Here is a 26,965-nt window from a genome sequence, read left to right on the forward strand (position 1 = left end):
TACAAGTACCTTATAAAGACAATAAGAAGACAAATGCGCATTTATAATTATTTAGAAATATTTATCATGCTCATCACATGCCGTGATTCATGTTTTTCTCTTCGCCAAAATACTTTTCAATTTACTGAAACTAAGCATATGTCAGTGGACAACTTCAAGTCAAGATGGGCACTGAAGAAAAAGAAGAGCTCGGTAAGTTTTTCTCTAAATGTTTGAATTTCCGTGACTGAACTTCTTGTGAAATAAAACAAAAAGAAAAATCTGTGTGTATTTAGTTTCTTTTGATCTGGTTGTGTTTTGAGGATAAATATGGGTGTGCGCCACTTCAAAATATATTTGTCTTCAGGAACCGGCTACTGATTTGCACAGTCACTGCGACTGAAAGTTAAAGTACGTTGTGGATGGGATGCATTCGGATGTGAATGCTGTCGGCACATATACACTCTGAGACATTTTCACAATTTTATAAAAATATCCACACTTAAAATTAGACATTTTATTTTGAGACTTTGAGTAACGTTCGTTGAAAACCAAGTACTTGTTTTAGATATCGTTTCATGAACTTCAGACTTAAATATTTCACCCTTAGGCTTTTGTGAAGTTTTCTGTGGCTAGTATGCAGTGACCAATGTTGTAAGAGCCATAGGGCAGTAGGTAGGCATTTTACAATATAATAGCATCTCATGTAACAAGTATAATTCTAATAATGCTAATGTTTCTACTTAAGCCCTTCTGGAGCGAGTATTTCTACGTATTGGATCAGCAGAGACAGATGAACAACTAGAGAATGCCCTCAGCAAGTTCCTCACGCCTGTCCTGCTGAAGCTATCAAGCCAGGAAGGAGTCAGGAAAAAGGTCAGGAACTGTGCTCATAGTGGCTTTACAAGACCGTTTGGAAATTACTGCTTTAAGTCATCTGAAGACATTTTCTGAAATATCATATAGCAGCTGTGTTTAAATACCATTTAACTTTCATCAAGCCTGAGAAGTATAAGGTTCATTAGCAAGAACAAATGCCAAATGCAATATATGGGGTGTTTGACATCACTTAAAGCTGCTTTTATTTATACCAAATCCTACTGAGATTTAACAATTTTACTTGAACTAATTGTGGGAGTTTTGTGGGATTGCAAAAAAAAATTAAATGTATGAATGGGATAGTCTGTATGACAATTTAATGTTGGATTAATTCAAGTTTATGTCCGTGGTCAGTTTTTTACTTACAAAAAAAAATATATTAATTTAATTGAAAAATAAATGAAATTGCACACTTTCATATTTTGTCCCTGTTTTCATATGTTGAGACAAAAGTTTGTGTGTATATATAGGTAATGGAGTTGTTGGTCCATATCAACAAAAGAACAAAGAGTAGACCCCAGGTACAGCTTCCTGTGCATGACTTGTTATTACAGTACCAGGACTCTGAGACCACACCCTTTGTTTTGGTGAGTCTATAGCAGGGTTTGATGTGTTTTAAGTAGCAGAATTAATACAGATACATATTCTCTTGTGAATACAATTATTTTCATAAGAAGAATAATTTCAATTCAGACTACAATATAACACGGCTATTTGTACAATGCTGCTTGATTTATTTATTTATTTATTTATTTATTTATTTATTTATTTATTTATTTATTTATTTATTTCAGAACTTTACAATGATATACATCAAAATGGGTTTCCCTAGACTAGAGAAAACAAAGCAAGCAGAACTGATCCCAGTGTTGGTCAACTGTCTGCCAGGGAGACCAGAAACTCATCAAGACAGGTAAAATTAATAAGATATTTTACTTGTGTTTTGATGAAAACAGCCAGTCACTTATTAACTGAGGTTATAGAAACCTCAAAAGGGTAACTTTTGATAAACAAATTAGCTCTTAAACAATACATATACTTTAGGACTCATTGTAACAATGTTAAAGGATGGTCAGTGCCTTCTGTTTTTATCTGTCATTTGTCATGTTATCTTTACAGTGGTGACATGTTATCGAATGGCCATTGTTTACGTTTATTATTGTCACTTGATTTTCATCTTCCCAGCCTGATGCAGCTGATGATGCCAGCCCTGGCTCACATAACTATGCCTTCTGACATGGAAGCAAGAAAGGAAAAGTTTGCATTGTCAGATAAACCAGAAGTCTACCAGATCTTACTAGACTACATGTTGGATGTTTTGCTGCTGCCATACAAGTAAGTGAATAGTTCAAGTTATGTAGTGCATGTAGACATTGCACAACTTAACATGCAATTTTCTTTATTTTTTGTTTTGTGACAACATACATTGCTCACTGTGATTTTACAAGACAGATAAAGAGGAAATAAACATTATATGATGTATAAGTAACTTACCACTTATTTCAGCCTAGTCCCCCTCAGACCCAGCAGTGGTCAGTCTACCAGACCCCAGGGAGCCACCCAGAGTGACACACCAGCAGAGGGCAGCACTGGGCCACCACCAGGACTAAGTGAGCATGCTTACAAGAGAGCCATGGGGGAGCCACCGTATAAAGCAGAGGAACTGGAGAAGGTATGGCCAATCTTTTGCTTTCAAATAGGCAGCATTATCTATATTCTATTAAAATGAAACATATAAGCTAAATATTGAAAAAAATGATTGAAAATGTACAGGTTTCTCATGTTTTGATTGCAGATAAAATGTGGCATTATAAGTTTTCTGGGAGCTGACTTGTTACCAGAGGACAAAGTGGTTGTCCATTATGTAGTGGCATCCTCAGATACAAGGCACAGGTAAGTGGTTCACTTCTTATCCTGTGTACATACTTTTATTTATTTTTATTTATACTATAGTTTTCAGCCAATATGCACAAGCAGTTATATTTCAAATAATATATAGATATCTATCCGAGTTGAATCCTGGTGTTTCATGATAAATGTTTCCTTTTTTTATTTAGTGTTGCCACATCTGCTGATTTGGAACTGAAAAAAATAACTGGGTAAGGTTTGTAATGTATTTCATAAGATAATTAAAGTGTTGTCAAGTAATTATAGTAAAGTTGTATTTTTTACCATTCAAAATTGTCAGAAATTATTCGAGAAGAGCACAAACTTAAAAGTATTTACACCAAGGAAGAACCTCAGCAGAACATTTTTGCACTAGATACTTTTTTACATTGAATCTCATTATAACACTTCATCATAAAAACATTAGATATCCAGATTAAACCACCACAATTAGATAGTTTAGTAAGTAAAACCCTTGTTTTCATGACTTTCCTCTCCACATTTCAGGAGTATTGACTGGAACGACTCTGTCATTATCTCCAAACTGTATGATATATTCAGAGGGACGGTGGTCATGAAAGGGAAGGTAGTGTATCTAGTCAACTTCATAACTTGAAGGAGACTGCATAATTTGAAACATTTAAGCTCTTTATCCAAAGTGTGTCATAAACCATTATCATGCTACTGTTTATGTACCTTGCTGAAATACTGATTTTTAAATACTCCTCTCACACATGGATTTCTCTCTCACAGGCTACAGTGAAACCAGAGCAGAGACGCCAGCCTGCCGCCACCAGAGTCAGAATGAAAGTGTTTCCACTGCTGTTGAAATCAAGGGAGGCTGCTGACCAATTTCCAGCCTGTATTCAGGTACATCTCGATGAATGATGTGGTGTGTTCCACAAAAAATGCGCCTTCTCTGAATCATGGCAGTGACGTTAACATTCATCATATTATTTTTGTGTAATTCTGACTTGCCCTGTTATTTTTACTATTTTATACTATTGTAGTCATCTAATGTAGAGAGAAATCAACAGTAATTAAAAATTGATATAAAATAGTTATGCATATGTTTCACAAATGTTTGTGTCGCTCACATGGCCTAGAGAAATACTTATTTTTGGAATCGCCCATGCCTTGTGTGCCTTTTCTTATGCAGCTCTATGAAAACTTTGATCATGTATATGTAGTGAGCTGTGATTTATATAAAAAATAGTGAAGGTATTTGTAAGCAGTGCGTCATTGTTAGTATTTCTTTTCAGGTTATATTTGCCTGTTTGTTTGGTTCCACAACTAATCAGAAACTCAAAGTCATGGCAGTGCAATTTGTTCACCATGTTTGTCTCAAGTAAGTTGTCTCTGAATGGTAGTTTTAAATGATACAACAAAGAAAATTATTATCTTGTCTTAATTAATATAACACATGTAAATATTTGTATATGTATTTTCCAAATATTACACTTAGTAAAATTTGCATATGTAATAAAAAAAAAGATGTAAAATGTTAGGTTACAACCCATAATCAGATAAAAACACAGTTATCAGATTGTTAACTTTAAAAAAAGATGTTTTGTTCATTAACTTTCAGTTGCTCTGATGCCAAGTTCAATCCCATTGGCTCTGTGATAATGTCAGGGATGGTAAAAGTTATAGATGAAACCAAAGAGGTAAGAATTATTATTATTATTTATTATTATTATCGTATTAATATCTAACCTTTTGTATTGTGACTTCTTTTATACAGGACTATTAGGCTGTATCAAAAACTGCATTTTATATCATAACCCATGGCTTTGACTTTGCTCATGATGATTGTACATTTTAAAAAAATGTCCAAATTTGCTCAGTATATCTGTGTTGCTTCCTGTATCTGTATTACTGACTTGGAAGTCAACTCTAAGCTATATTCACTGGTATTTCAATTAACCAGGATGCAAGTCTCCGTGGCCAGGCTTACCTTGCTATAGGAAAGATTGCCAGGAGACTTCCTCAGCTGGTCACCAAGGACATCGCTCTGGTGCAGAAATTCTTTGATGCCATGTGTAAGGTAGGTTTATGTGAGGGGTAGTCAATGGCAGATCTAGAGTAGTGTAAAGGTGATTATTCATAAAAGACGATTTAAATGTCACACTTCTCTTAATATGTCATGTTTGGTCATTATCTATATGGGATTGTTCACTGGAAACAGTTGGCTGTACAGGACAGGGGATTCTGCCATGATGACTGATGCATCCTGGGAGGTACCTGCAGTGACGTGTATTAATTTGATTGTGGGAGGACTAGGAAACTAAGCTGGGTATTCTCAGAGATATAAATTAATTGGATTTATATCTCTGAGAATACCCAGAGATATAAATTAATTGGATTTCAGGAGGACTCAGAAACTAAGCTAGCCATTCAGGCAAGCTTGTCCATGATGTCTGAGGCATTCAAAGGAATGGAAGGACCCAACTTGAAGATCATGGAAGCTCTCATCATGCAAAATGTGGAAAAGGTAAGAAAATGAATGTCTGAAAAACTTATAGTTGTATCAGTGTACTGGATTCCTGTATGGAAGAACCACTTCATGTTATATCATTTGCTTGATAGTACATAATATGACATTGTGTATTTTAAAAGACATGATGTAAATGATATTTATCACTTTCTTATTCTATTTCTTCCTTTCTTTCTTTTTTTTTAATGTAGGATGAACACCAAGCAAGAATGATGGCAGTGCAGTATGCTAAAACTGTCTACCCACCAGATCATATTCCTTCCAGATATGTCCTTCTGCTGGCCTGTGGGGATGTGTAGGTTTCATATTAAGCACCATTAATGATTTGTTTATAAACTTTTTAATCTGCATACCTGCAAGTTTATATCCCATTGAGATAGGTTGTAAATTGCCCTGTTGAGATGTGAAGAATGATATGTTGATTGATTAAAAAAATTTCATTTCTTTAAAGAACATTTTACATTGCTATTAGTGATCATTGTCTTTCCAAGAAATTTTGATAATGCTGTTATTCAGTTTATAGTTGTTTAATATTTCTAAATTCATAATACTGCTTTTTACATGACTCAATAAATACTTTACACAGATGTAGTTTTTGAAAAAAATGTTTGATTCCATGCAATGATTTTAGTAAAGAGGATATTTATGCTGAGGCGACCAAGGCACTTCGTAATGTGGCCAGCCCAGAGAAAAGACAGAAATTAGAAGCAGGGAAGGAGGACTTGCCTCTTATGCCAGACTTCTCTGAACTAGTGCTGTATATTTATGAAAAGGTAGGAAGAAAACGGTTGAGTCTTACATAAAAACTATGATATGTCTAGTTTAATGTTGTTGTTTAAAGTAATATTATATAAGTACTTTATTTAGAAGAAAATAATTTATGTAGGTGGATGCTAGATTAACCTTAAATGTATAAAATGATAGACAAGGTATAATAATAATTTCAGGGAAACCAAAGAATTAAAAGCTCCCAGAAATATGTGACTGGTAACAAAGTTCTTCCCTTCAATCCAAGTGCATTTGGAGAGGTAAGATAGCAACACTGCATGTAACAAGTCTAAAACTAAGAATATCTTTTTTAATGCAATTATGATGGAGTTATTGAAATGGCAAAATGTTGAAAAAAATAATCATGGCATAAGGCAGTAATGCTTTAGTTACCTACTTTTTTATATTTTTATAGTGCATACAAGGTAACATAAAACATCTCCATATCTCTCTGCAATACTTAAATAGAAAAAAACCTCATTTGGCACACGATCTGTTTTGTTTCAGATTTTGCTCTACCTGCGTATGTGTCTTGCGTACAGTGCTGGGCTGGTACCAGACGTGGAGTCCACCGTTGCTATGCAGCGCCAGTCTCCTGCTATATCCAGGGTGGTCCACCAGCTACTGATAGACAAACCTGGAGACAATGGTCCTGTACACGTCTACATCAAGTTGATGAAACAGTTGTTATCAGCCATAGGAGGTAATCTAGTTGCTGCATGCTCAAAACTGAGAAAACAGTGAGTTATTCTTAACTGGGAGACTAAATACATTATGTTTGAATTTGCCAATCTGTGTACCTTAGTGCCTGAATACAACGGCAGGGAACTTTTTCATAGTATGCTCAGAACTGTTGAAGGGAGTATAAGATAACCAAATTCCTAAGTTCTAAACGCTATGCTTTAAAACCTGTTTTACAAAAATTTGCTAAATAAAGCACTTTACATTTATTAAGGGTAGTTTTGTATTATTTCTATTATCTGTGTAAACTTAATGTACCTGTATCACGTGTTCAGGTCCTCCTGTGATGTACTGTCTCACTGAGGTGGTGGCCGGGGCTCCCAACAAACTGGCCTCAGATTTCACTGACAACATGGCCTGGATCAAGGTGAGATACTAAACATGCTGGAAAACAAAATATTGCTAGAAAATAGTAATTTTTACTTATTTTGAAAAAGTATGCCAAATAATGCAGAGCTTGTATCATCTTCTTTAAAGTTCGTTGTAACAATTGTTTTGATATTATTTCAGACTTTTCTGTATTCCACCAGAGAAGACATGAGGGAATTTGCTGCCCAGTTGTATGCTATTGTGGTGTCTTCAGCAGTTGAAGAAAGCAAAATACCAGAAATCTTCAATGAGCTTTTACAAAACATGAAAACAAAGGTATAATACAAACCAAGCAGCCTTCTACTTTGCAACTTAAACTGTATGTTTTTAGGAAATCATTTCTTGAAATACCAACATTACTTATATTTAAAGGTAAGTTATTTGGTTATAAAATGCCTATTACCGTCTTCTCTTTCTGATAATGAGAAGGTGTGTCTAAAATATATGTGCACACACAGATAATCTCAGATAAAACATTCCTTATTATTGGTGTTTGTTGTAGGGGTTTGAATGCCAACATGGCTCCATGCTTGCTTTGGGCTTCCTGATTGGCCGCCAGATGTACAAGGCCAAGGGACACCATGGTGACATTGCTGTAGAAGATATGGAAGTGGACAATAAAGCAAATGGAATTGAACTCTACAGAGAAGCTGTGGAACAAATAGGTACTCACAGTTTAATTTACTAAAAAATGGAATACTGTCATGTACCTGGGAGAAAAAACGATCCTTACAGTGCACATTGGTAGGTAATTGCAATTTTTCTCTTTAAGCCAAGAATCTCGACTCAAGGGATGTTGCCATGGTGATGGGTGCTTGCACTGCTATTGGTGAAGTTGGCAGAAATGGCAGTCTCCCAGTGGCTGATGGTGAGGTGAAAGAGAAAGAGGAAGACTCGGCAGTCAAGGATGAAACTGTGACAAAGCTCTCCATTATAGATTGTTTGATTTCCAAAGTGCAGGCCACAAAAGAACCAATGAAGGTGAGGAATATCCAATATAACACTACCATTATTGAATACATCTTAAAATTTGTGAATGATGATGATATGCAAATTAAATAAATAACTGATTTAGGAACATTATTCCTTTTCTTGGTTTAGAGTTGATAGCTTGTATTTAAATTTGGGACCAGTGAGTGCCTGGGCACCTTGTGTGTGATAACAATACAGTATGTTGTAATATTTAGGTAAGAGAGAAGGCAGCCTGGTGTCTGGGCACCGTGTGTGTGATAATGATACAGTATGTTGTAATATTTAGGTAAGAGAGAAGGCAGCCTGGTGCCTGGGCACCTTGTGTGTGATAACAATACAGTATGTTGTAATATTTAGGTAAGAGAGAAGGTAGCCTGGTGCCTGTGTGTGATAATGATACAGAATATTGTTATATATTTAGGTAAGAGAGAAGGCAGCCTGGTGCCTGGGCACCTTGTGTGTGATAATGATACAGAATATTGTTATATATTTAGGTAAGAGAGAAGGCAGCCTGGTGCCTGGGCACCTTGTGTGTGATAATGATACAGAATGTTGTTATATTTAGGTAAGAGAGAAGGCAGCCTGTTGCCTGGGCACCGTGTGTGTAGGAGAGGCAATGTTTCCACACAGACAGAGAGTGATGAAGGGGATGCTGGACTGTGCCCAGGTAAAAGTAGACATATTCTCAAGTGCTGCTCAAGGTTTACAAATGTTCTGCTCTTTTACTGTAGAAATTGTACTCTGTACTTAGGAGTTTTGATGAAGTTTAGCCTGAGATACAGGTGTTAAAACATTGGTAAACAAATGTTGTGTTCTTATACTAGTACAATATAATTCTATACAAAGTAATTTTGGTGAACTAAAGGCTGAGGTGTTAACACACTGCATGTGGGTGTTAAGATGCTGTACTTGGCTGTGTATGTTTATATATCTTAGTTCTGATTAGTAAAATTGTGCAATATTTCAGTTCAGTTGTGTTAACAGTACCATTGTGGTCTATTTCAGCCTAAGCAGATAGAGTTACACCTGACTGTGGGTGAAGCCTTGGTGTGTGCAGCTCTAGGAAGTCACTCCCCAGTAGCCAGGGATCCATGGACTGTACAGGAAGACGACTTCAAGGTGATAACCAGCAGACATATGGGATTCGCAACTGTAATAGTGAATTCTTCAAATTCATTTAATTTAATCAAACAAAACATATTATCCTCATTGTACTGTTTTTAGCATGGGCATTAGTTCTTACAATAGAAAGAAATGAAAACTTTTTGATTTTATTTTTAAGCACTCATGCATGTCTTGCAAATGAGATATCTCTGCTAAATAAGATTCATATATGTTTTGTTTGAAATATTTTGTAGCCTTTAACAGACGCAGGAAAGGATGAAGTTGAGTGGCTCTTGTCGGAACTACATACAAAATATGTAAGAAGTGATAACCCACATATCAGACAGGTAAGCAGAGGAAGGACCTTTTCCCCATTAATGCTGACTATGACACTCACTTAATTGTTTATTGTTGCTATATTTTTTCAAGTTGTAAAATGCAATGGGTTATGTGATAAATGCTTAGGCCCCATTCAGAATAGGAGACTAACTAGTCGGAAGGTCAAATATGGCAACCCACTACAAAAAACTTGCTGTCTAATCCGCTAATAAAAACTGAATAGATATCCCGTGGGGAAGTATTCAAGTGGGTTGGCCATATTTGACCCTCGGACTAGTTAGTCCCCTATTCTGAATGTGGCCTTAGATGTTCCCTAGTGTCAAAGTTATTGGTGTATGCTGTGTTGCAGGCTGCCTGTGTGTGGCTGCTGTCCCTGGTGAAGAGCTGCAGTGGTCACAAGGTGATACAGGAGAATATGAAGACTATACAGGGAGCATTTATGAGCTTACTAGCAGAAAACAATGGTAAGATGGTGAAAAACACCACGGTATTGGATTTAAGAGAATGGGGAAATTTTAAGATCTTTGACATTTTCTGTAAGTGTCAAGATGTCAATTTTACACAATCTTACAAACATGACAAATAGATTTTAATGTTTAATTCAGCTTGTAGGTAAAGCCATTGAAGATATTATCACTTTGATAATATCAAATATTACTCACAGTGGGATTAAATATTTTTTCTTGTGCCTAGAAATCACCCAGGACATCGCCTCCAAGGGTCTCAGTATAGTCTATGAGAACTCCAGCAAAGAGAGGAAAGATGAACTAGTGGCAGACTTGGTGCAGACACTCATGACAGGAAAGAGGTAAGCCACCAGGGAGGTTACATAACTAAAGCCAGAGAAGAATAATTTTGGTAATTGGCAAAACATTTCTATGCTAGGATGAGCCTAGATCATCATGTGTGTTTTTTACATGCTATATCACCACAGGTGCTGCACAAAGAGACGTGGGTGTAGACATTCAGTTTTATAAGGTTAATGTTTTTTAATCTGAAATACAAATCTTTAGGTCAGTCAGTGGTTTAGCAGTTTTAAGTCAATTTTAATTAATTGTATTAAAATACACTAAATCTTATTGCTAGATGTGATTACCCTTTATGCATTAGATTTATAATAAAGAGATATTGTCCCCTTTGATGTGGCATAATATCTGGTCTCCATGGTGACATATTGCCTGGTCTCCATGATGACATAATCTCTGGTCTCCACATCAACCTAGGCCCCAGCAGCAGGTGACCAGTGATACCCAGGTGTTTGAGGAGGGAGCCCTGGGGAAGACACCAGATGGGCAGAGTCTATCCACCTACAGGGAGCTCTGCTCTATTGCCAATGATCTTAACCAGCCAGACCTGATCTATAAGTTCTTACACCTGGCTAATCACAATGCCATGTGGAACTCTAAGAAGGTGAGAGCACCTGTCTGCCATTAGCTCATATTATGAATACTATTTAAAGATTTGGACATTTTTGGATATCAGGTGATTGTTATTATCAAATACATTAACCACTGTAGAGTTCTGTTTGCTTGGATAAAAACATCTTTATAAGTGATTTTTAATCAAAACATCAATATAAATGGAAAAGATTACCACTGTGATGGAGACATAAATGGATTTATTCAAACAGTGTTTATATTTCTACCTTCCAGGGTGCAGCTTTTGGGTTCACCAGTATATTTTCTCAAGCTGGAGAACAGCTGGCGCCATACCTGCCAAAGATTGTCCCCAAGTTGTACAGATATCAATTTGATCCCAACCCTAAGATCCAGCTGGCAATGACTAGTATATGGCAGTCTCTGGTGTCTGATAATAAGAAGACGGTGAGTTTATATTGCTTACATTGTCATTGTGGCATGTGTGGTTTGGTATGAGAGTTTGATTTCAGTAGAGAAGTTCATTAAACCAGTAAGAGTAATTCACGTATTTGACAAGTAAGTCTGTTGTCTGAATTTAAATGGAATGATTCAACTAGAACGATAAAGTGATAAAGAACTTACAGACTTTTTGCTCTGATGTTCAGGGTTGAACATGAAATGTTATGAAGTCATCTTTTTGAATACAGGTTGATATGTATGTCCAAGATATCCTTGAGGACCTAATCAAGAACTTGACCAGTGCCCAGTGGAGAGTGCGTGAGTCCAGTTGTATGGCCCTTAATGACCTGTTCAGGGGTAGACAAATAGACGACATGGTGGACAAACTCCCTGTACTGTGGGAGAACTGCCTCAGAGTGCTGGATGATATTAAGGTGAATATCTTTGCAAAGTTTGCTCTTCTTTGGTGTAATAATAGTACAACAGATGATTAATGCTCTTTATGAGCAAATTCATGATGAGATTCAAATTGGGTGATTTTTTCTGTCATTAAATCAAGCACAGTAAAGGATGTATTCCTGTGAGGGTAAAGGTTATATCATCTGGAGAAATTGTAAAAACTCTATATAGAACTATTATTGCATTTTAGGAATCTGTACGAAATGCAGCTGCCATTGCATGCAGAACCTTAAGCAAGGTAAGAAATGCTGAACATGTCTACTATGGAATCTGCATCTGTCAATTTAGTTCTTACAGATGAATATATAGATTATATTTATCTAATTGACAATTTGAAAAACGTATTATGTTCCATATGATGAATACACTTAGTCTGTTAAAATTTCAAACTTTCCTGTACTCTATTCCAGGCCTCTATCAAGATCTGTGACGTATCCCAAGGGAAGATAGGAGAGAAGGCCATTAGTCTGGTGCTGCCTTGTCTACTACAACATGGGCTGGGGAGCCAAGTCCAGGATGTCAGGGCAGTGGGGTGAGTGGGGGAGATATCAAGATATCAAGTAAATCTACAACATGGGCTGGGGAGCCAAGTCCAGGACATCAGGGCAGTGGGGTGAGTGGGGGAGATATCAAGATATCAAGTAAATCTACAACATGGGCTGGGGAGCCAAGTCCAGGATGTCAGGGCAGTGGGGTGAGTGGGGGAGATATCATGATATCAAGTAAATCTACAACATGGGCTGGGAAGCCAAGTCCAGGACATCAGGGCAGTGGGGTGAGTGGGGGAGATATCAAGATATCAAGTAAATCTACAACATGGGCTGGGGAGCCAAGTACAGGATGTCAGGGCAGTGGGGTGAGTGGGGGGTGGGAGGTAGATATCAGTTTAACCTACAACATGGGCTGGGGAGCCAAGTCCAGGATGTCAGGGCAGTGGGGTGAGTGGGGGAGATATCAAGATATCAAGTAAATCTACAACATGGGCTGGGGAGCCAAGTCCAGGTTGTCAGGGCAGTGGGGTGAGTGGGGGAGATATCAAGATATCAAGTAAATCTACAACATGGGCTGGGGAGCCAAGTCCAGGAAGTCAGGGCAGTGGGGTGAGTGGGGGGGAGGTGTAGAGGGAGGTATCAGGTTAACCTACTGCATGGACTGGGGAGTGGGCAGACATGAGCTTTTTCCATGGAAATGTGGAATTCCGCATTGTTTAATTCCATTATGATGACTCCTTAGATTTGTCAAGAACTGCAATAAAATCTGGTTCAGAGGGTTTTTTTTAACCTGGGAAGGGAGAGTGTGGGGGAGAGAAGTTTTCCTACAGCATGGGCTGAAGAGCCAAATACAGGACGTCAGGGAAGTGGGAGAAGGGGATTGGGAGTGGAGGAGGAGGAGGAAGGAGAGAGAGAGAGAGATCGGGTTAACCTGGGGGATTCATGTTTAATATTGTAATTGATGTAATCATACAGGGGCGTAACCAGGCCTTTTAAAATTGTACGCACAGGTTTTGAAAATTCCCATGTACGATTATATTCCGTGAAAAAATACACTGATTTTATGGTTAAATATATCAAGGTTGGCTTAAAACATTGTACGCACAGTGCATATGTGCGTATGCCTGGTTACGCCCCTGTCATATCAATCCTCTTACCATAAGTACATTTCATAAATACATTTCCAGTATCTCTACCATAGTGAAGATCAGTAAGAATGCAGGTGCCCTGCTGAAGCCTCACATTCCACTCCTAGTGTACAACCTCCTGGAGTCTGTCAGTGGACTGGAGCCACAGGTTCTCAATTACCTCAGTCTCAGGATAGGAGCCAACCAGATGGCCCAGGAGAAGGTAAGGAAACTAATACTTAACTACCTCAGTCTGAGAATAGGAGCCAACCAGATGGCCCAGGAGAAGGTAATAAGGAAACTAGCAAAACATATGGCTCAAAGTGAAGTTTTTGATGAAGTAATGAATCATTATGTCAGTTTTCATCGAAATCTGTCAGTTTAATTATGTACAATCCAAAAATTCTGCTAGTATTTTAACGAGAACATCTCAATAAATATGATCCTCCTTACAGTCAGTTAAGATCTTGGCCTGTGTTTTCAGCTTGACAGTGCAAGAATAGCAGCCTCCAAGTCCTCCCCCATGATGGAAACAGTCAATATGGTATGTTTACTTAGAGAAGGCTGTTTACTGGTTTAAACAAATAGCTCTCTTACTATTACACACACACATACACACGCATGCATGTACGTGCACTCACACACAAACACATTGAAATCCCTATAGTATGTGCTATCCAGATCATAGATTTATTTCACATATAATCGACAAATTTTATAATGCAGTGAGAGATTTTTAAAAAGCTTTTACCCCTCAGCTGTTTCTTGTTTTGATTCCCAATTTTAATTTGATTGTATCTTTTATTTTAGACTTGTTAATTGAATTTATTTATTTATTTTTATTTATTTCACAGTTAAATTTTTATTTTTCACTGAAGGGATATGACAGAAACCAATATATTGATGTATATTTTATTTGCATTCTCAGAATAAATTATTATTATTATTATTATTATTATTATTATTATTATTATTATTATTATATAGCTAACCTTAGTGAATGTTAACATATACATTGTGTATTTCAGTGTATACAGTATGTAGATGGCAGTGTACTCCCAGAACTGGTGCCTAAACTAACAGATCTGATCAGGAGTGGTGTAGGATTGGGGACAAAGGTAACATATTTCAGTGTATACAGTATGTAGATGACAGTGTACTCCCAGAACTGGTACCTAAACTAACAGATCTGATCAGGAGTGGTGTAGGATTGGGGACAAAGGTAACATATTTCAGTGTATACAGTATGTAGATGACAGTGTACTCCCAGAACTGTTGCCTTAACTAACAGATCTGATCAGGAGTGGTGTAGGATTGGGGACAAAGGTAACATATTTCAGTGTATACAGTATGTAGATGACAGTGTACTCCCAGAACTGGTGCCTAAACTAGCAGATCTGATCAGGAGTGGTGTAGGATTGGGGACAAAGGTAACATATTTCAGTGTATACAGTATGTAGATGACAGTGTACTCCCAGAACTGGTACCTAAACTAACAGATCTGATCAGGAGTGGTGTAGGATTGGGGACAAAGGTAACATATTTCAGTGTATACAGTATGTAGATGACAGTGTACTCCCAGAACTGGTGCCTAAACTAACAGATCTGATCAGGAGTGGTGTAGGATTGGGGACAAAGGTAACTTATTTCAGTGTATACAGTATGTAGATGGCAGTGTACTCCCAGAACTGGTACCTAAACTAACAGATCTGATCAGGAGTGGTGTAGGATTGGGGACAAAGGTAACATATTTCAGTGTATACAGTATGTAGATGGCAGTGTACTCCCAGAACTGGTGCCTAAACTAACAGATCTGATCAGGAGTGGTGTAGGATTGGGGACAAAGGTAACATATTTCAGTGTATACAGTATGTAGATGACAGTGTACTCCCAGAACTGGTACCTAAACTAACAGATCTGATCAGGAGTGGTGTAGGATTGGGGACAAAGGTAACATATTTCAGTGTATACAGTATGTAGATGGCAGTGTACTCCCAGAACTGGTACCTAAACTAACAGATCTGATCAGGAGTGGTGTAGGATTGGGGACAAAGGTAACATATTTCAGTGTATACAGTATGTAGATGGCAGTGTACTCCCAGAACTGGTGCCTAAACTAACAGATCTGATCAGGAGTGGTGTAGGATTGGGGACAAAGGTAACATATATCAGTGTATACAGTATGTAGATGGCAGTGTACTCCCAGAACTGGTACCTAAACTAACAGATCTGATCAGGAGTGGTGTAGGATTGGGGACAAAGGTAACTTATTTCAGTGTATACAGTATGTAGATGGCAGTGTACTCCCAGAACTGGTACCTAAACTAACAGATCTGATCAGGAGTGGTGTAGGATTGGGGACAAAGGTAACATATTTCAGTGTATACAGTATGTAGATGACAGTGTACTCCCAGAACTGGTACCTAAACTAACAGATCTGATCAGGAGTGGTGTAGGATTGGGGACAAAGGTAACATATTTCAGTGTATACAGTATGTAGATGGCAGTGTACTCCCAGAACTGGTGCCTAAACTAACAGATCTGATCAGGAGTGGTGTAGGATTGGGGACAAAGGTAACATATTTCAGTGTATACAGTATGTAGATGGCAGTGTACTCCCAGAACTGGTGCCTAAACTAACAGATCTGATCAGGAGTGGTGTAGGATTGGGGACAAAGGTAACATATTTCAGTGTATACAGTATGTAGATGACAGTGTACTCCCAGAACTGGTACCTAAACTAACAGATCTGATCAGGAGTGGTGTAGGATTGGGGACAAAGGTAACATATTTCAGTGTATACAGTATGTAGATGGCAGTGTACTCCCAGAACTGGTGCCTAAACTAACAGATCTGATCAGGAGTGGTGTAGGATTGGGGACAAAGGTAACATATTTCAGTGTATACAGTATGTAGATGACAGTGTACTCCCAGAACTGGTACCTAAACTAACAGATCTGATCAGGAGTGGTGTAGGATTGGGGACAAAGGTAACATATTTCAGTGTATACAGTATGTAGATGACAGTGTACTCCCAGAACTGGTGCCTAAACTAACAGATCTGATCAGGAGTGGTGTAGGATTGGGGACAAAGGTAACATATTTCAGTGTATACAGTATGTAGATGACAGTGTACTCCCAGAACTGGTACCTAAACTAACAGATCTGATCAGGAGTGGTGTAGGATTGGGGACAAAGGTAACATATTTCAGTGTATACAGTATGTAGATGACAGTGTACTCCCAGAACTGGTACCTAAATTAACAGATCTGATCAGGAGTGGTGTAGGATTGGGGACAAAGGTAACATATTTCAGTGTATACAGTATGTAGATGACAGTGTACTCCCAGAACTGGTACCTAAACTAACAGATCTGATCAGGAGTGGTGTAGGATTGGGGACAAAGGTAACATATTTCAGTGTATACAGTATGTAGATGACAGTGTACTCCCAGAACTGGTACCTAAACTAACAGATCTGATCAGGAGTGGTGTAGGATTGGGGACAAAGGTAACATATTTCAGTGTATACAGTATGTAGATGACAGTGTACTCCCAGAACTGGTACCTAAACTAACAGATCTGATCAGGAGTGGTGTAGGATTGGGGACAAAGGTAACATATTTCAGGGGCAGACCCAGAGATATTTTCTGACAGTCCTCCAAATTTTCTTTGTTGATCCATCCTCCATTTTTGACCGTCTTCCGACAGAAAATGTTAGATGCCTGTTAATGTAAACTTTAAAATTCTGTCCATCTCTGTGACAACCCAGAAGACAGCCTCCATCTGCCCCTGATATTTGGCTACACGTAGTGTACTTTGTATTAGGATGTGTCCCATTTAAATCTACCAGTCTCATACCATGTTTTAGTATTATCGAAATGAATTACACCATTTATGCTAAATGTGAATTTGTGCTCTTCTACAAGTTATGTATTTTAGTATGGTATGCTATAAACCTGACTCTGAGTGTAAATAAATCTATTGTGTACCAATTATTATTGATTGCAATTTAATGGTTTGGTACAGATGTGTACTAAATTTGTTTTTAAGGTTCAAATAAACAAGGTGAAATTTCAAGAAAATAAAAAAAGGCTGTAGCACTAAGAATAGCTTGGTGAGTTTTGTAGTTCTATATATTCAGTATTTATCTTTAGTTTGTACTAAATTTATTCAATATTGCACCAATCAAAATATTTCATAAACTTAATTTCCTCCCAGGCTGGCTGTGCTAACATTGTGATCTCCTTGACTTACCAGTGTCCTCAAGATCTGAAACAGTATGCAGGTAAGATGATCAAATAACATTGTGATCTCCCTGACTTACCAGTGTCCTCAAGATCTGAAACAGTATGCAGGTAAGAGGATCAAATAACATTGTGATCTCCTTGACTTACCAGTGTCCTCAAGATCTGAAACAGTATGCAGGTAAGATGATCAAATAACATTGTGATCTCCCTGACTTACCAGTGTCCTCAAGATCTGAAACAGTATGCAGGTAAGAGGATCAAATAACATTGTGATCTCCCTGACTTAACAGTGTCCTCAAGATCTGAAACAGTATGCAGGTAAGAGGATCAAATTCATGATAAACAGTGAGATTTCTTTATCAATACAATTATATTCTAGCCACCTTTTTCCAAGATTGTCATAAATGTTGTATGATTTGTTTACATGTTTTGTTTTTTCTAGGAAAATTGATGAGTTCATTGTTGAATGGTCTCCATGATAAAAGTGCTACTATAAGGAAGGTTTATGCCACTGCACTAGGTTATCTGGTAAAGGTAAGAGGGGAATCTAATTGATGGATATTTGCCAGCTTTTCCATGAATTTCTTATATAATATGTGGATATGCTTCAGAAATGATACTTAAATAAATAAGAAGAATTTACCAAGATGTTAACTTTTACATTTTGATATTTAATCATCAACAGGTTTGAAATTTTCTCATTTGCACGTAATCAGGAATCAATAATTACTGAAATTAACACCCTTTTAGGTTTCCAAAGACAGTAGTGTGGAGAAACTTATTCAGAAATTGAAAACATGGTACATGGACAAAGAAGGTAAGACCTATGGTTTTAGCATTATAATTTATAGGCTAATGTGTAGGGTTCTCTTTTCAGATGCTTTGATTTGTGTAGAAACATCAAAGAGCTCATTTATATCTTATCGTATTAGAATCATAAATATATGAAAGTAGTAAAAATCCAATATTAGAATATATGAAAGCAGTATAAAACTGATCCACACGTTGTTAACTATGGTTATACTATATATCAGATGAGAGCACCAAGTCGTCCTGCGGCCTCACTCTCCAGGCTATTACCCATCATGCACCAGATGTTCTCAAGCGGCATGCAGCCGAGGCGTTACCCATGGCCTTCTTGGCTATGCATGACAAAAGGAAGAGGGGTGTGTAGAGACTGAGCTTTTGTTTTTACTTGAATAAAATGCTTATTTAGAAATTTAAGGGTGAATGTTTCAAGAGATGTTAATATCTAAGATGGAAATTTATTTAAAAATGTGTATTTCTTTTAAGAAAAATCTTTTCTAAACAGTTGATTTCTTCATTGTGTTTGAACCAATCTCTGTTTAACATATACCTATTATATTGTCTGCAAGTTGTAACAAGTTAAAATTATTAATAATTCTGGAATTACCTGTTTCACAGAAAACCAGCAAGAAGAACCAGAAAATGTGTGGGAGGAAGTTTGGACTGAAGGAACACCAGGTTAATATTTTAATAAAGCTTATAATTATGTAAAGCTAATAAAAATGAAATATATCATGATCAGTTTGTAAAATAAGACGTTTTAATGAAATATTTTTATTTTTATATATTTGAGTGAAATAATCACACTTGTATACGAAAGTGAGCACTGGTCATGTTTGCAATTTGCATGCCACACCAAGTATCATGTATGACATGTTGCATGACACAATACAGAACAGTGTGTTTGTACAAATAGTCATACCATTTACACAATGACAGCAGACAACTCACAGCACACCCAACTCTCCCTCCAGGTACAGAGGCTGGGATCAGACTGTACCTGAAGGAGCTGGTGGCTCTCTGCCAGGTGTTCCTGCAATCTCAGTCCTGGCACAGGAAGGCGCAAGGTGCCCTAGCCATCAAGACTCTGGCCTCCAAGCTGGGCAGCACCCTGGGACCACCTCAGTTAGGGGAGGTGTTGAGGGCACTCCTCTCAGGACTGACTGGGAGGACATGGCCAGGGAAGGAAACTTTACTCACAGCAATCTCCGAAGTCTGTGTCTCATGCAGGTAAATTGTCTTGGTGTTCATGTCTCTAAAGATGAATTGTCCCAGTGTACATTGTTTATGTAGATAAATTGCCCCGATGTTCATGTGTCATGCAGGCAAATTGTCCTGGTGTTTCGTGCGTAACGGGTTATATTTCCTGATTGTTATCTTTATCATTGTATTTAAATTATTGAGCAAATTGTTGTATCATTATTTGAAAAGGTAGCATTTTCTTTTTAAGAAAATCAATAGAAAATCCCCCAGCAAATGGTGGATCAGAACAACAACCAACAATTGAACAGGTAATGATGTTCACCTTTAAAACCTCAAACACCTCTTTAGTTGCTAATATCGTAAGATTATTTTAGATAGGCATTTAGTGTGTTCATAAAACCTTTCTGTTTCAGTACAGAAAATAGTATTTTTAATATATTTGTGTTGTATATAATTTAGTTTCAAGTAGATATTTTTATATAAAAGCTAGTCTTTTGTTGCATATTGCAGATCTTAGACTTCGTGATGAAAGAATGCAAGAAAGAAAATCTTGCTTACAAAATGGAGGCTGTGAAGGCTATGGGAATTGTACTAGAAACTTACCAGGCAGACCGTTTCCAAGAACTAGCTGACATACTGTACCCACATGTTGACAAGGTAGACAGATTAAACTTTGATCATTTTCAAAGACTAGCTGAAATCTTGTACCCACATGTTGACAAGGTAGATAGATTAAACTTTGATCATTTTCAAAAACTAGCTGAAATCTTGTACCCACATGTTGACAAGGTAGACAGATTAAACTTTGATCATTTTTAAAAACTAGCTGAAATCTTGTACCCACATGTTGACAAGGTAGACAGATTAAACTTTGATCATTTTCAAAGACTAGCTGAAATCTTGTACCCACATGTTGACAAGGTAGACAGATTTAACTTTGATCATTTTCAAAAACTAGCTGAAATCTTGTACCCTCATGTTGACAAGGTAGACATATGTAACTTTGATCATTTCTACAGCACATGTATTAGGTTGAATACCTGTTTTGTTTATTTTATGATTTGGCACCAAATGAGGAAAGTGCTTTGTATTTCCATAGGCAAGTAGGAAAAAACATTTTTTGTGAACATGACTAAACAAAGTGTCAAATAAGTTACATTTTATTATCTGTTTTCTGTACTATAGGATGCTAAATCAGGGGAGGAGGAAGAGGAGCTGGTTGGGGAATATAAAGATTTGGTGCTGAGCTTCAAAGAGGTGGCCTTTGAGGCACTGGGTCAAGCATGGCCGGAGGTCAAGGCCACTCAGGGTAGGTCAAGGCCACTTGGGGCATAGACTTCTATGATATTAAGTACGCAAAGACACTACTGAGATAAAAAAAACACTTATGTGTATATATACTTATACATTATTAATTATACAAAGACACTGCTTGCATATGAAAGACTTATGTGTATATATGTAGTATCAAGTATACAAAGACACTGCTTATATACACTGGTAGAAAGATATATACCAAGGATTTGACACAGAAGAGCTTTGTAAAGTACCTTTCACAGTGATTTTTATATGTATAAAAGACAATTAGATTATAAAAATGTACATTTCTTTAAGCAAAGTTTTCAGTTATTTTCATTAAGTAAATGGAAAAAAAAGAAAAGCGAAAGTCTTCATTGTGTCCATATTTCAGATGTGCATGCAGGCAGGTTATGGGCAGTGCTGACGAAGGCATTATCTGATAGCTATTGGAAACAACAGGTGGCCGTTCTTCATACCATGACCAAAGTCCTAGACAGGTAGGAAGGATGCTATATACATACAGCAGGGTTTTTATTATCAGTCTACAACACCTATTGTATCTCGCTCTCATTGACCTTGTTGTCCTGTAAACTGCTTCATCTTAGCTCCTTCCATGTTTGTCTTACACAGTTTAAAAGGATCAAAAGATTTGATCCTAATTTTTTCTTCTGTTTAAGAAAATATTTGTGGAAAATTAAGTTCTTGATACAAGATGTACTTCTAGAATATATCTTGCTCAGTTACTTTATTATTGGTTTAGATTGCTGATCCTCCAAGAGCCTAGTTTGGTAGAGGAACACAGAGAAAGTCTTACCTTAATGGTGCAGCCCACGGTGGACCCCCTGGTGGACTGCTTAGGTGAGGAACTGCAGTGTTTTTTATCATCATATGAACTTATGAAAATTTGATTCAAAGAATGCATGTTAGTATAAGCTGTTATTGGAGTGGAATGAATTTTGCTCATTACTTCCCAGTAATCATTCCATATGTATTTTGTATTTATATAGATGTTATAAAACCAAAAGTAGAGTAGAGAGCCTGTAAAATGTAACTTGTACACATTTAAGTCCTCAATAAAGAACATTATTATTACTAACAACACCTTTGAATCAGAATATAGATATTGAAACAGGACAAAGTATATTAAGAAAGAGAGTGCATAAGATTTAAATACTGTGCCTTATTCCTGTGTTGTAGGAAACATGAAATATTCTACAGTGAGAACAGAAGCACTTGATGTCACAGAAAGGATAGTTAAGAAATTACATGGTGGGTATAGTTCACTTGATAAAGTATTGAAGGCAGTGGAGGCTTTTTTCTTACCAATGCCTTTGGTTTGATATTTAATGTGTCACCACACACATTTACTGTCACTGCATACAATATATTGGTAGTTTATTTCTTAAAAAGCCAACCCTAAACATGTGCCCAGTGCTACGTACATAAAAAACACTAAGAACAGAATTTTAATGAAAAGTTAATGTCATAAAACTACTATTTTACATTAATGAAAATAGTTCATGAAAAAGGTCATACTCTTTTTCGAAAGTCTTTCAGCACTTGGCTTCTGTTTAAAGATCTTTACAATTTAATCAATAGATATGTGTTCACTGGAGAAACTTTTGTATGTAGTGCAGCAATCAAAACTGTCAGCTACATAACAGATGAGTTCAGCTGTAGTACTTTTAAGTCCACTTTATTTTTGACATTTTTTTTTCAGTTGTTGGCCATTTATCTCTTCTAAGCACAGCCCACCAGGCCAAACTAGTCCAGTGTCTGGATAAAATGGCACAAGATTCTAAACCAGAACTGAAAGACAAAGCATCAGACATCAGAAAATTCTTTGGAACTTCATAGATTCTATGTCAAATGGAATCCTTTGTAATGCTGACCTGACAGGCTTTATGTGTAAAACAGATGCATTCATTGTTACAAGATCAGTGCTACAGGTAGAATGTCACTGCTAAAATGTACTGAAGGCTGTCGGAATAATTCCTTTTTTTCTTTCATTTGCATGAGACACATAATGTTAAAACAGCAGCTTAGGTTTTATGAGTAATATCATACATTTTAATTGGGACTTGATGCTCGCATGCATGGCCACAAAATGCTAAATATTTCACTGTGAAGTTTGTGAAATATCTCGATTAGACAGACCTCCCCTTAGCTGGAGGTATTGGAGTTTCTTTCAAATTTATCCAGCTTAACTTACCCGAGCGTCTACCTGAACATCACTTGTTTTCACTGGAGATAATATGTTCTTTGTGACAACTAATGATAATAAATTATTTCTTTCTTTTTACAAAAAAAGTCCGATTTTCTTTTCTATAAATCTATTTCTGTGGATAGTGAGTTTTCCACAAAAGAAGTGGTCCGTTCATGATCTCATTTAAGTGTTCCCTCCCAGACAATATAAAACCAAACAAAAAATGAAAGATGTGGTAGATTTGATTTTGTATATCATGTTAATTTTTTCAATTGAAGAAAAAGAGCATTTTGCAATATAAATCGAATGGAAGGTTATTTTCATTTTTTGTATTTTACAATAGATTTCTCTTGGTCCACATATCAATTATTTTCAGTGTATGTGAAAATTGAAAAAAATCGGTCCCTCTCTCAGTATAGATCTAATTAGCAAATTTCGTGAAAGTTCATATTTGTTTAGCTTTTGAATCTAATATTTACTCTGTTTAAGGGACTGAAATGTGATTGCTTGTTATAAAGATCACAAACTATCTGGGGCGATGATTCTGCTGTGATAGAAAGGCACTACTTGGAAAATACGCATCACCTTACATTTCTGCTATTTTCTTCCAAAATGTATTCATCATACACTAAATAAATTGAAACACAAAAATCAAATTTATTAAATATTTATTTTTTTTAATTCAATGAAAAGATAAAAAGGTCAAAATCACTGTTAAAATTTAAAAGTTTGTCTAAAAATATTTTGAAAATCAATTCCAATCTTTAAAAGAGTCGAAAATTCAGTCAAATATAATATACCAAAATTATTTGAAACATTTTTGATGGTAAAACTGTTTTTTTAAATATATATTTTACAAAAGTGTCATATGCTTTCAAAACTCAATTTTTGAATTCCAATTAAAATATATCCAAGAAATGAGAAGTCCGTTTTCAGTCCATTCCCTCAAAGCTGCTGTATTTCAACTGTCTTGATCTTGAGCTGGTGCGCATTCCATGTTTGTGGGAAGCTCTCTTTTTACAAGAATCTGATCTAAAGATAAGTTTGCAATTCCCAGATCGCGTCACTCTCCACTTCACCCTCTCTGAGTCATACGGCTGGCTGATGGGTGTCACTACGATCTTACAGAATTTCAGCTTTAAATGTCCAGAGTTTTCTTCACTTTTCACAGACCACTGAAAGTTGTTTGTTGGGAGACTCACATGGCGTTTGGCTGTAAACATACTTTCCCGGAGTTCGTCAACAGCTTCTAGTGAAGCGATGTCATCAGACATCTGGGCGTCGGGGCTCGAATCAATCTGATCTGAAGGTAGAGAATCATCTGAAGAAAGAACGTTGTTGGTCGAATCCATTTTGACTCCAGGCAGAGAACTATCAGAAGAGAGGGCCATCGACACCGAGTCCGCACCTCTATCGGCGACAGAGTCATTAAATACGTCGTCTTCTAAATCAACAAAAGAACAACCAGCCGGGGGCGACTGGTAAACATCGTTCCAATTTTTTTCGTCTATCACAGGTCCATTTTTATGGAAAATCAGTTTTGTTGAATTACGCCTAGAAATTTTCCACAAATTTGCCTCATCGGTCTCCGAATGAAATTCGTAAGGGTCAATGACATCTTGTTCAGGAGATGTGATGTGCGCTGATGGGAGTTGATCAATGGAGGAGTCTGAAAGCTTGGTGAGTTCCTCGCGGTGACTAGAACTGGTGAAGCCGATGTCGATCTCTCCCTCGCTGGTTTTTGATTTTATTTCAGTGGCACGCTGATGATTTTCTGGCAGGGGCACGGGGACATCAAATATTTTGTTAATGCAGTCTTTAACGTTTGTTGGCTGAATATCGTCATTTGCTGACAATGTTCCACCTCTGGGGCTGAAACATTTGTTCTCTACAGTCTGTACGTCATAAGTCCCACATTCATTTTCGTTAATTGATTTTGCAACGTCACACACTCTTTCTTCTGCTTGAGCAGCTACTGCCAGAACTTTTTGTTCCTGGATACCATCATTTAGTTCGACAGATTCCACAACACCATCATCAGTTTTAGACTGTGGTTCAGATAAAACGACATTGTTCTTTTCTGCTTGAATGACATTGAATGAAGTTGCATCGTTACTCGATTCGTCAACTAGCTTTTTAGCGGCTTCGCTATCGGCACTGCTGTCTGGGTTTTCGGATTCCAAACAGACGGTCAGAAACTCGTCAAAAGATGGGAAACTATCAATGACATCGTCCAAGCGGTTATAGTTGTTGTTATTGTCTGCATATCGCCTGTGTCCTTCACTAACAAGGTGGTCGTCTAAACACCTGTACCAAACGTCACAACACTCGCAATATCCACGCTGTTTTCCAATCGAGGCTGCTTGTTTCACTGCGAGGGCACGACGCGGAGTGGTGATTGCTCGCGGTGTAGTACAAGTGCTTTTACTGTTCTGCACAGTCGCTGGTACTTTCGACATAGATTGCTCATTCTTCCCAAAGACCACATCGTTCTCTAAATCAATGTAAGGGAAATCAGCAAATGTACTGTAGACAGGTCTAAGGTTCTCCTGAGTGTCCTCTATTTTTAAGAAGTCCCCTTTAAAATATGTGTAGTCATTTTCATCAATCCATTTAAAGCTGTCCTCTATGTTTTTAGATTTTGTATTTGTTGCTTTCTTGTTTTCGTCTTTAATTTTTTTCAATACTTCCTGTAAGGACAGTATTGGTACTCCCCACATCTTTGCATTGGTTAACACGTCATTACGACCTGCACTCGACCGACGCGTAGAGGTCGACTTGAGAACCAGCGCCATACCTCGACTTATCACTGGGGCCTTGGAGCCATCAACGCTAGAAGGTGACGGCGTCTTTGTGGGTTCCACTGGAGATCCATTTACGCCACATTCTGTGGTTTTGTTGGTAACAACAAAGTTCACTTCACGACTCAGAAAGCGTTCAATTCTTCCACCCAGTCTCACAACATCCTCCTCCAGTTTAGCCAGCTTAGAGTAGCCATCCAGGTCGAGGAAGAAAGATTTCCCATTGTACGGTTTAGATGTGAACAACAGCCGTCTCTTTGCAGTCCCCGGTGAAGAAAATCTAGTCCCAGCTGACTTGGTCATTTGTGTAGAGCTCCCCATTACTGCAGCCCGTCTTGCTCCACTCATAGCAGCTGAATGAATAGTATGAGCTGAACGACACCCGCCGGCTTCCCCCTGCGCGATGCCCCAGATAACGATATTACTGCCACGCAGGTGCCTCTGTCGCGGGCTCAGGTGCAATTACTTTACACTTTTATTGTTGTTGTAATGTGTTTTCTTTCCCCTTCTGTCATGGTAATAAAAATGTCACGTGGCAGAATTCAAATTGAAGGACTTCATCATTATTAAAAAAAAGACAAATTATTTTATAATTTTTAAGGATGGTTGGAATGAAAAAACCACATGACACTGTTGCACACTGTGAAAGAGGGTAAACCATCCATTGTTCGTTTTCCCGGTCCAGCTTGGCTTCCGCGAGTAAAATATAGTGAGGGGCTGAATATAGAACGGGCTTTTAATCATATATCATTTTGAGCCAGTGAATTACCTGATTATAAAATATCATATTATCATATATTACAAAAAGTGATGAATTATTTGACTACTAAATAATTTAATTCGTTCATATAGGATTCTTTTACTGGCGGATACAGGATGTCATAATGGGGAGGGGGTCTGTCCTTTTGGCATGTGTATGGGTCAAATCGTCGTGTTTTTATTTTATTTTATTATACTATTATTCTATTTAT

General features: G+C 37.3%; 2 protein-coding genes across 4 annotated transcripts; one reads left to right on the forward strand and one right to left on the reverse strand.

The window, feature by feature from the left end:
* Positions 1-21: 21 nt before the first annotated feature.
* LOC106173887 (proteasome adapter and scaffold protein ECM29) lies at positions 22-23,297 on the forward strand. 3 transcript variants are annotated; one of them, XM_087001512.1, is made up of 48 exons: positions 22-192; positions 728-855; positions 1,329-1,445; positions 1,653-1,771; positions 2,044-2,193; positions 2,365-2,530; positions 2,654-2,751; positions 2,916-2,957; positions 3,253-3,331; positions 3,499-3,615; positions 4,008-4,093; positions 4,334-4,412; positions 4,676-4,792; positions 5,117-5,239; positions 5,434-5,537; positions 5,874-6,015; positions 6,190-6,270; positions 6,518-6,713; positions 7,027-7,118; positions 7,262-7,396; positions 7,623-7,785; positions 7,893-8,101; positions 8,658-8,759; positions 9,098-9,211; positions 9,451-9,543; positions 9,885-9,999; positions 10,229-10,343; positions 10,759-10,945; positions 11,188-11,358; positions 11,601-11,786; positions 12,002-12,049; positions 12,222-12,343; positions 13,490-13,718; positions 13,914-13,973; positions 15,498-15,587; positions 17,650-17,716; positions 18,121-18,212; positions 18,429-18,495; positions 18,713-18,844; positions 19,104-19,163; positions 19,460-19,715; positions 19,936-19,996; positions 20,199-20,345; positions 20,874-20,997; positions 21,379-21,484; positions 21,748-21,845; positions 22,185-22,256; positions 22,708-23,297. In XM_087001512.1, exons 1-48 carry the CDS (start codon positions 165-167, stop codon positions 22,842-22,844), a joined length of 5,622 nt encoding a protein of 1,873 aa, XP_086857638.1. In that variant the 5' UTR covers positions 22-164; the 3' UTR covers positions 22,845-23,297. The 3 variants fall into 3 exon arrangements, with proteins under 3 accessions (XP_086857638.1, XP_086857637.1, XP_086857639.1); XM_087001511.1 differs by lacking the exon at positions 15,498-15,587 and adding an exon at positions 15,706-15,795; XM_087001513.1 differs by lacking the exon at positions 15,498-15,587 and adding an exon at positions 15,706-15,795 and having other exon boundaries at positions 13,490-13,652.
* Positions 23,298-23,844: 547 nt separating this feature from the next.
* Positions 23,845-26,455, reverse strand: LOC106173888 (uncharacterized). Its single transcript, XM_013555213.3, has one exon. The coding sequence runs from the start codon at positions 26,340-26,342 to the stop codon at positions 24,126-24,128; it is 2,217 nt and encodes a 738-aa protein (XP_013410667.2). The 5' UTR covers positions 26,343-26,455; the 3' UTR covers positions 23,845-24,125.
* Between the last annotated feature and the right edge of the window lie 510 nt (positions 26,456-26,965).

Source organism: Lingula anatina, chromosome 1 (assembly GCF_051362555.1).
Source record: "Lingula anatina isolate TDL-2025a chromosome 1, LinAna3.0, whole genome shotgun sequence".
NCBI lineage: Eukaryota > Metazoa > Brachiopoda > Lingulata > Lingulida > Lingulidae > Lingula > Lingula anatina.